The sequence below is a fragment of the Poecile atricapillus genome, chromosome 10, assembly GCF_030490865.1.
Source record: "Poecile atricapillus isolate bPoeAtr1 chromosome 10, bPoeAtr1.hap1, whole genome shotgun sequence".
Lineage (NCBI taxonomy): Eukaryota > Metazoa > Chordata > Aves > Passeriformes > Paridae > Poecile > Poecile atricapillus.
The window spans coordinates 13,758,489-13,768,386 of record NC_081258.1 but is presented as its reverse complement, the minus strand read 5'-3'; the positions used below and the strand labels follow the sequence as shown (position 1 = coordinate 13,768,386).

The window sequence follows — 9,898 nt, the reverse complement described above, 5'->3', positions numbered from 1 at the left end:
CCCTTTGGGGATGGATCTGCTCTACAATGGGTTGGGGTTTGCAAAGCATGAGCTCTTGAGGAATGGAGGTTTGTCCCCACTAGAATTTATTCAAGTGCTATCCAGCAGCAGCTCAGGGCAGGCATCTTGCTGGCACACATCACCTTCCCACCCACCCTGCTTGCTTCCACAAGATTTTTCCCCCAAAGGAAGCCCCAAGCGTGGTGCAGAGGCACCTGCCATGAAGCAAAAGAAAGGCTGGAGGGGACTAGAGCCCTTCCTTCCATTGCTTGCCCACACCTCCAGGTGTGTAACCTGTCCTCCCTAGGACACCAGCACCTTAAAGATTCCCAGAGCAACCCCACCATGTAGGATGAGGTCAATCCTGTGCCCTGTGAAGCTCCTTTTCTCCCTTTAAGGAGGTGCAGAGCCCACTTAGGGAAGGACATGGGGGTGTTTGTGAGCAGCGCTCTTCCACCCTGCAGCGACAATTCCCACACAGGTATCCCAAGTGGTGAAAATGCTCAGCCTCCAATCCAGCACCACAGCAGCACTCATACCTCCAGATAAACTCCTTTATTTCCATCCAGTTTCACCGCTGGTACAGACAATACAAAACATGAAAAACAACAACAAAAAAAATAGTTTTTTCTGTGCCCCCCACCCCCCTGTCACCGAAGCGTGCCGACTATTTACAGGCAGAGGCGAGCGGCTCAGTGGCAGCAGCTGCACTTGCTGCTGGTCGGTTCCTTGCACACGCAGCCCTTGGCACAGTTGCTGCAGCTCGCGGGGCAGCAGGAGCAGCAGCCTGGGGGAGGGACACAAGAATTAGGAGGTAGGTGGAAGGGACTGGGGTTCTATGAGGCAGAGGGACCCGATGGAGTGGGAAACACCTCTGCATGAGCAGGCTGATGATCCCAGTGGGTTTGAGTTCTCCATGCGGGTCCTACAGGGCAGGGGCAGCTCCTAGAGGGGAGGGTGCGTGTGTGTCTCAATGGGCCAGGGGAAGAGGGAAGGATCCCATGAGGGTCCGACAGGGCAAGAGAGGGAGTGGTGGGATCTCCATACGGGACCGACACGGCAAGAGGGGTTGTCTACAGGGCAAGAGTTGAGAGGTCCCCACTGGGTCCGACAGAGCAAGAGTTCCCTTGTTGAATAGGAAGGTGTACGTGGAGTCCCACAGGGCAAGGAGGGGTTCCACTATGGAGCAGGTACGTGTCCAGGGAGTCCCACAGTACTAAAAGTTTCCCGACTGAGCAGAGAGGTGCCCATGGATGTCCCACAGGGCAGTGGCAGCTCCCTTCAAAGACAAGGCCTGGTCTCCCCTCCCTGAGCCCCCCACTCACTCTTGCGGCAGCTCCGGCAGCGGCAGTTCTTGCACTTGCAGGACCCGGCGCAGGAGCAGGAGTCACCTGGGGAGCGAGGGAAGGAGAGCGGGATCAGCCGGGAGTCAGGCAGCCGGGAGTTCGGCGGGAGTCAGCCGGGACAGGACGGGGCACTTACCGGCGGCACACGTGCAGTCCTGGGGGTCCATGGCTCCGTTCGGCTCGGTTTAGCTCAGCTCAATCTAGCTTGGCTCCGTTCGGCTCGGTCCAGTGGGGCTGCCAGCGGTGCAGACCGGAGCCGGCCGCCCGCTATTTATGGGGCAGAACGCGGGGCGGTGCCGTGCCGTGCGCACGGTGCAGCGGGGCCGGCACCGGGGCCGTGCTCACCGGGGGCGGTGCCGTGCCGTGCTCACCCCGGGGCCGTGCTCACCGGGGGCGGTGCCGTGCCGTGCTCACCCCGGGGCCGTGCTCACCGGGGGCGGTGCCGTGCTCAACCCGGGGCCGTGCTCACCCCCGGGGCCGTGCCGTGCTCACCCCGGGGCCGTGCTCACCCCGGGGCCGTGCTCACCCCGGGGCCGTGCTCACCCCGGGGCCGTGCTCACCCTCGGGGCCGTGCTCATCCCGGGGCCGTGCTCATCCCGGGGCCGTGCTCACCCCCGGGGCCGTGCTCAGCGGGGGCCGTGCCGTGCCTTGCCGTGCTCACCCCCGGGGCCGTGCTCACCCCGGGGCCGAGCTCACTCTCGGGCCGTGCTCACCGCGGGGCTCCCCCCGGGGCCGTACTGTGCTTACCGGGGTCCGAGCCCTACCCTGGGACCATGCTCACCCCGGGGCCGTGCCGTGGTTACCCGGGTCACGGACCTACTCGCGCACCCCGCTCCCAGCCCGCTGTAGGGGTGTCCCACCTGCACGCCCCTCCCTGGCAGGATGCTGCACTCCGAGGGACCGAGACGCTGAAATGCGCGGGGTATGGGGGTAACAGCGCTGCCTTGGCACTGCCCCCAGGTCCTGCAAACTTGGGACGGCCCCGTGGCGCAGCCCCGCATGTCCAGCGCTGTGCTGGACCTCAGGGGTGGCTGTGGGGTACATGCGGCTGTCTCTGAGGATGAGACTGACTGTTTCAGCACCCCACTGGAGAGTGGGATGGCCCTGGGCAGCCCCCGTGGGACTGGAGTGTTCAGATGGCCTCCCAGGAGGGGTGAATCACAGAACATCCTGAGTTGGAAGAGATCCACAAAGATCATCGAGTCCAACTCCTGAACCTGTGCAGGACAACTCCAAAAAGCACACCATGTGCCTGAGTGTGTTGTCTAAAAACTTCCTAAGCTCTGTCAGGCTTGGTGCAGTGACCACTTCCCTGGGGAGTCTGTTCCGGGGCCCAACTACCTTCTGGGTAAAGAACATTTTCCTAGTACCCAATCTGAACGTCCCTAGGCAGAGTTTCATGCAGTTCCCAGGGTGAGCACGGGGATGCAGTGTGGTAGCTTGGCATTACCAGCTGGGAGCTGCTGGGAATCACTTTCTCATCCCTGTGAGTTTTCCACCTTGTCACAGGGTTTATGTGCCAGCTGGCTTCCACCACCTTGTGCGTACCCGTGGCCAGTTCAACATCCAGCATGGAAAACGGTGGCTGGGCCAGAACCAGGCTGTCCCCATGCCTGCACCCCCTGCTCTTGGTGGTGCCACAGATGGGACAAGCGTGGGTTCAGAGCCGGTGCTGTAGACAGGGTCCATCCCCGTGGAGCCTGGGCCAGTGGGCTGTAGGACCAGGAGAGGACGAGTGACCCAGGGTGGTTGTGCCAGGGAACAGCTCGTGCTTGTTTGCAAAAGCATGGAGTTGATTTTTCCTGGCAGTGTTTGCCAGCAGCAGCGAGGCGAAGCCAGCAGGCATTGCACACGCCACTGGCTGAGCGGGAAGGAGGAGAGGTGGAATAACCGAGCACGTGTGGTGTCACTGCACATAAACAGGGATTGTGAAATAACTTCCCTCCCGGACACCCCCAGCGCAGTGCGTCGGGAATGTGCTGCGCCCGCGGGCCCCCCTCCAGCAGGGCGGGTTCTGCTGCAGTTGTGATCGAGGAAAAGAGAGCCCCAATCACCCAAAATGGGATCGTGCACCCCTGCATGGGGCCATACCAAAACTGAGGGATGATTGTTCAGGGTCAAAGCTGTAGGGAAAGCAGGGGAATTCCCAGATTGCTAGGAATCCTGAATATAGGGGGGCTGTGCTGGGTCCCGGGACACATTGTCCTGGGCCCATGTCACTGTGAGTGGGAAAAGGCAGCACAATATCCCCACAGTACTGTATGTGAAGCTGTGATGGGAAAAGAGCCTGGAAAATACCTGGTTTCCCAATCGGAGCATTTCCACTAAGTAGTGAGGTCATCCTGCAAGCAGAATGGGGAGGAATGAATGAGTATCCCCTGAGCCATGGGCTTTCTGAAAGGCCGTGCCAGACATCAGTGGGGAGAGGAGAGCTCAGAGGGGCCTTCTGTATTACTGCTGGTATTCCAATTTCCCAGGGCATGGAGTAGTTAAACCCAAGGTCTGTTCCCATGTAAGAGGAGTGCCAGGTCCAACTCTGGTTTTATAACAGTCATAAAGTGAGCAGCAGAGCTGAAGCTGCCCAGCATGGGTCTCAGCACTCAGAGTTGGGATGTTGGAACCTCTCTCTGCCCACCCCCCCTGCCCCCCTCACCCCCACCACTTCCCCTGGAGGCAGGGGACAGCACCTGACAGCTGCTCTCCATTATACTGCCATGGGGCACAGGGATGGGCACAGCACAGAGCCATGGGGCAGGACCAATGCAAACCCACAGCGGCTGGCAGAGCCAGACTGATTTGGTGAGCTTTGCTGGTTAAACCACATGTTTGGTGATAAATCCCATTAGCAACCTCTCTTTCACTCTTGTTGTGAGCTCACCAATGAGGTTTTTGTATGGTTGGCACTTCCATCTCTCTGGGTTGGGAGGAATAAAGATAACCCTGCTCTTTGCAGAGCAGAGTTTAGTGTGATTGCTCCATGTCTGCCACGTGCCTGCCCTGCCTAAATTCAGCTGACATAGGGATGGCCTTTGCATCCGTCAGAAGTGTGGGGTGATGGTGACTTCTCAGGGGATACCCTGAGGAAGGTGCCCTCCTGGAGCAAAGGGGTGTGGGAACTGACAATGGTCAAATAAGAGATTTTTAGGCTTCAGGCATCAGCTTGAGCCTATATGAAACTAAGTCACACAACATTCTCACTCTGGACTGAGAAATCATAAGGAGGAATCCAAACAGTCCTTGGAGAGGGAAAACAGCCTTTGCAGATGTTGTTTGTCGCCTTGTTGTTTACTTGTAAGAAACAGTCAAGGGTTGTTGTTCCTAACTGACCAATGATGGTGATGTGTTAATTTCATGACCAATGAGAGTTTTACCTTTTTGGACCCTCTCGGAACTGTCTGTAAAAGAAGATCTGGAAGAATAAAACTTGCTCTCTTTTGCAACCAAAGCTAGAGAGTGCGTGTTGTCATTTTGCAGTTCCTAATACAGTGTGACAAAGGGGTATCCCGTAGGGTTTGGCGCTGTGAGCAGCCCATGGGCTGGAGTGCTGTGCTGTAGGCTGTGCCAAATCCCTGGCTGAGTCCTAGGGTGGTGACTGGGTGGGTCAGGAAAGGTTTTTTACCTAAAAATTGGCCATGAATGGCTGCATTTGAGGAGTGCAGGGACAGGCAGAACCTGTCATGTTCCTGGGAAGCAGCAGGGTGGCACATGGCACCTGGGGTGCAGCATTCTGGCAGCAGCATGGGTGTGCTTGGGCAGAGTGAGCATCACACCCTGACACGGGCATCGTGGGCGTCACATCCCATTGTGGGCTTTGCACCCTGGCATATGCATCCATCCCATTGTGGGCATTCTGCCCCATCACAGGCATTGCACCCCATCACATCCCATCATTGGGATCTTGGTGTGGGCATTGCAAACCACAGTGGGAATCACACTCTGGTTTGGGCATCATGTCCCATCCCAGGCACTGAACCCTATTGCAGGCTGTGCACCCTATTGTGGGAATCACACCCCATTATGTGCACTGCACCCCATGGTGGGGAGCCAGGTCACCTGAGGCTCCCCAGGAGCACCCAGCCATGCTGGCAGGGGGATAGGCAATGTGGTTCTTCCAGCCAGTTCAACTGAACTGCCAGGAGGAAAACTAAACCTGTTTCTCTGCCACCCCACCTGCCATTTCCAGGGAAACATTCCCCCTGGAAATGGGCAGGGCTGGGGTGGTTATTACAGTAAAAGCTTGTAATAACAAGCTACTCATTAGCCCCAAGGATCTCTGGTGGAGGAGACAGCATGGGATTTGCCCCTGGGTAACAAGAGAGTGTGTGTGTGGGGAAAATCCCCTGTTGTGTAGGGAAAGTGTTAAAACAAGAGTCAGAACTACTGGTAGGGAAAGCAGAGCCAAGATTAGAAGACGGGAGCAAAAATAAGACACAGGCTCTTTGCCATGACCTCCCACATGCACTGTCCTCCCGCTCCCCAGGGAAAATGCCGCACCCAACAGAAGTGCCAAGTTCCTTATGGGCCTTTATATACATATCACTTTATTTAGGTAGCTTATTACATGTCAAAGTGACAAACACTAAAGAAATCTGAACACATATATAAAAAAAGACAACCAACATACACAATAAGGTTATTCGTCTTTGGCCCCCCAGATGTGCATCACCCCCAGATGTGCAGCCAGGGGTCCCCTATTTGCAGCAGCTGCACTTGGCAGAGGGGGGCCCCTTGCAGACGCAGCCCTGTGCACACTTGGCACATCCAGCTGGGCAGCAGGAGCAGCAGCCTGTGGGAGAGATAAAAAAAAAAAATAAAAAATTAAAGGACATTCTTGGGAAGTGTCAGGCTGGAGCTCAGGGGCTCTCACTGTTATGGAGACCTCCCATGTATTCATGTCATTCCCTTTTAGCAACATCCACATTCTTGGCAGTGTCTTCCAGGGTGTTTGTGCAGCCAGGGCTGGCACTGGAGAGGCAGGGGGAAAATGTGGAACTTCTGGGGGATCACCAGGATTCCCCCAGTCCATCTCTTTGCAAACCCTCTTGCCATGTAGCATCGGGAGCACCCAGAAGTAATCTCAGTGCCGGTTTCTATCCCAGCGTCCCCTTGTGCTGAGCCTGAGATGCTACTGAGGGGAATGCTCAGGTTTAGGTGGTACTGAGTGACTTGTATTGCCTGGAGAGGTGGTGGGATTTGCACTGTGCTCCTTTGGGGGGGAAAAAGCCATATGTGAGGAATAAACTCGCCACTGGCAATGCTAAGACTGATTTGATCCAGTGAATACACGGATATGTAGTGAAAACCCCCTGAGCGTTTCTGTTCCCCCCAGGGGCTCAGAGACCCTTCTTACCTTTTTTGCACGATGTGCATTTGCAGTTTTTGCATTTGCAGTTGTCCCCGCAGGTGCAGGTGCCACCTAAAACGTGGAGAAAAGGAGAAAAAGAGGTTGAGAAGAGGTGGTGGGAGGGCATACCGAAAACCCAGACATCCGCGGGGAACAGCACTTCCTCCCCTCCGAGCATCCACCGATGCTTCAGCCTCGCTCAGAGGGGAATTCCCAGCCGCTTTCCAGTGAGATGCTCGCAGTGTGACACCGCAGTGCTGGGAGAGGACTTCAGCTGCTGCCCTCTCCCGAGACAGAACATGGGGAAGGGCGGTGGAGGCCGGCGGGCGGGAGCGCCGGTGTTCCCGCTGGGATGCTGGGGGCTCCCGCTGACCCCCGGGATGGAAGGAAGCGCTGCCTTACCTGTGGCACAAGGGCAATCCTGAGAGTCCATGTCTGGCTGGGCTGGGTGCGGGCTGTCGGACGCGTTGGGCGACGGGAAGAAGCTTTGGCAGGACTCGCCGCCGCCTCCTATTTATCCTTGGCCAGGCGAGAGCGAGTGCAAAACCTCCGCCCCTGCAGCCTGCGCACGGCTCGGCGCGGCTCCTGCCCCGGGCGCTGCTGATTCACTCCCCGGGCAGCGGGACCTGAGGCTCCCGCAGCCCCCGCGCCCCCTCCCCGGGCTGCTGTGGCAGCAGGGAGGGCTGCCGGGGTGAGCACCCCTCTCTGCTGAGATGCTGGAAGGGGTGCAGAGAGCGGCCAGACCTCATCTCACTGATTACACCTGTCTGAGGAGTGTTGCTGCACTCGACGGGGCTGGGGACTGAGGGGGTGCACCCAGGGAGCCCCCACAGTCCAGCCCTTGATTGATTGACTGATTGATTGATTGATTGATTGAATGATTGATGCCAAAATTAATCTGCCAATCTGATTTGGGGGATACATTAATCCAGGAAGTGCCTGTCCAACCTAACCCTGCCTAATCCACCACTGCTGGGAATTCTCAGTCCCCTCCTCACAGAGCTGGCACAGTAGGGTGATGGGGAGCTGGCACCATGAGATGACAGGGATTCAGTCCCTGCTTGAGACCCTGTCCCCCGGTTCCTACACCCTCCCCGCAAGCAGGAGTAGCAACAAGCTGGACTGGCCTGGCCAGAGCCTGCCATGCCCTCCCAGTGCCCCAGGACACTGGCACCCACGTCCCCTCGGCGCCGTGCATGGCACCTCGGGGCCTTGTCTCCTTCCTGGCTGCTGTGCTCCATCCCACTCTTCTGAATTAATTTCCGTGTGCCATTACCTGGGTGTGCAGGGGAGGAGAGTGGCAGGCGAGCTGCCATCACCCTGGTCAACTCCTCCAGCGGGTTTTACCCACCCACTCGAAAGCGCAGTGAAGGTTTGGGATGCTTGCTGAGATTTTTGGTGTGGGTACACTCTACTTCATGTGCAGGAGGCATTGTCAGCCGTGGAGCATCCCTCCTCATTCCTGTGTTTCTGTGTGCTCCTTGGTGTCAGTGATGCCCCATCCTGGCTGCCCCCTGCTCTGAGACTCCTTTGCCTTGGGGTTTTATCCCAGCTGGGCTTTTGCCTGAGGTACCTGGCTGAGGCAGTTTGTCGATGCTAATCCAGCCAAAACAGGGGCCCAGGGAGTATTTTTACCACTCAGCTGTCTGGGCTTGTTGGGAACTTGTTGGGTTACCTGATGGGGAGCATTGCCAGCACCCCAACCCAGCGTCTCCTCCAGCCTCTCCAGGCCAGTGTGGGAAATCAGTATGGAAAAGCCTAAGAAATGCAGAGGCAATGGGCCCCTTCCTCAACTCCTCTACCCTGGAGCAGCTTGTTGGTGCCCTGACATGCCAGCCCTGTGGCTGTGTGACCGTCACACTGCTGCTGATGCACTGGGGTGTGATGGCAGGAGATGATGTCAGGGACCAGCCATGTGCCAGGAGTTATTGCTCCTGTGGGAGTGGGGAAACATAAACATGGGAAACACATGTGCAAATGGTCACCTGCCACCCTGGCTACAGCCCAGTACTGTGTTGGTGTCATGACAGAGGGGCAACATCTCCTCGGGATCTTGCATTTGCTCTGCTCCTTGGCTGAAGTAATCAGCCAAGCACTCCTGTGGTGCAGTAATATGCCGAGGGAAATGTTTCCTGCCATGTCGTGATGGATTAATGGGGAACAGCAATATCACTGTTGCATCTGTTGTACCTTCCTTTGGCTACCAAGGCAAAAATTGGCTCTTGTCCCAGCTGGTGGTGGCCCAAGGATACAGGGATAGGTAGCTACTCCAAAGTGGTCCCTCTCCTCTAGCCTAGGGGGAGGAAGGTGAACCCCACACAAAGGGGAGAGAGAACAATCTCTGCCATGAAAGGACAGGGTGCAGGAAAAGCTCTCCAGCATCTGTTCTCAGTCAGACCCTAGCCCTTTTTACCTTCTTTCATCTCTGCATGAAGGAAAAAAGCATCTTGCAAGTTATGTAGGACTGGGAGTCGGGACTTTGGTAGATCTTACACTGCTCCTGGTCTATTTTGTAATTGATTTGGGATACATTCTATAATTAATTTGGGATTGGACTGAAATAGTGGGATATCAGGCAGATGCATACCAATCAGACCACCTCCAGAAGCAATCTGTGACTGGGGTGACAGTGATGAGCTGGGAACATCTTTCTGCTGTTTAAATAATCCCCCTGACAAGGTCCTGCCAGCCTCAGTTTGCCTTCTGGCCCCTGCCCTCCGTTTGTCTGGGGTTCTTCATCCTTTAAGTGGGCCTGATGCTGCTCTCCAGAGCCGAGCAACACAGGCAGGATCCCTGCACAGAATTTATTCACCAACCCTTGCCACACCAGAGCTGTACCCCTTGGCTCTCATGTCCCCTGCGTGGGATTCCTCAGCCATGTCTGTGACAATTACCCCGAGATTGCCAGGCAGATTAACAGGGGTGAGTCAGCATGTGATGCTCCAGTGCTCCAGGCAGAGCTGGAGATGATGTTCACCTGGGGGATGGTGATGGCTGAGCATCACCATGGGCATGCCAGGGACAGGGCTCCCTAGAAAGAAGAGAAGCTGGCAGCTTTCAGGACAGTGTTGTGGAGGCACCTGTTCCTGTGACACCTGGGGTGTTTACAGCTGATTGCTGAAAGCCACAGGATGGTGTCAGGGCTGGTGCTAATGACTGGCAGAGACTCAAGGCTGGTGCCAGGCAGGTGAGGAGAGAGTTACAGCAG

General features: G+C 56.6%; 2 protein-coding genes across 2 annotated transcripts; both read right to left on the bottom strand.

Annotated features, from left to right (window-relative positions):
- Positions 1-540: 540 nt before the first annotated feature.
- On the bottom strand, positions 541-1,962 carry LOC131582839 (metallothionein-2). The gene is made up of 3 exons (XM_058846384.1): positions 1,483-1,962; positions 1,326-1,391; positions 541-787 (listed from the first exon to the last, which is right to left on the bottom strand). Exons 1-3 carry the CDS (start codon positions 1,511-1,513, stop codon positions 693-695), a joined length of 192 nt encoding a protein of 63 aa, XP_058702367.1. The 5' UTR covers positions 1,514-1,962; the 3' UTR covers positions 541-692.
- Positions 1,963-5,868: 3,906 nt separating this feature from the next.
- LOC131582840 (metallothionein-1) lies at positions 5,869-7,240 on the bottom strand. The gene is made up of 3 exons (XM_058846385.1): positions 7,093-7,240; positions 6,697-6,762; positions 5,869-6,132 (listed from the first exon to the last, which is right to left on the bottom strand). Exons 1-3 carry the CDS (start codon positions 7,121-7,123, stop codon positions 6,038-6,040), a joined length of 192 nt encoding a protein of 63 aa, XP_058702368.1. The 5' UTR covers positions 7,124-7,240; the 3' UTR covers positions 5,869-6,037.
- Positions 7,241-9,898: the final 2,658 nt, after the last annotated feature.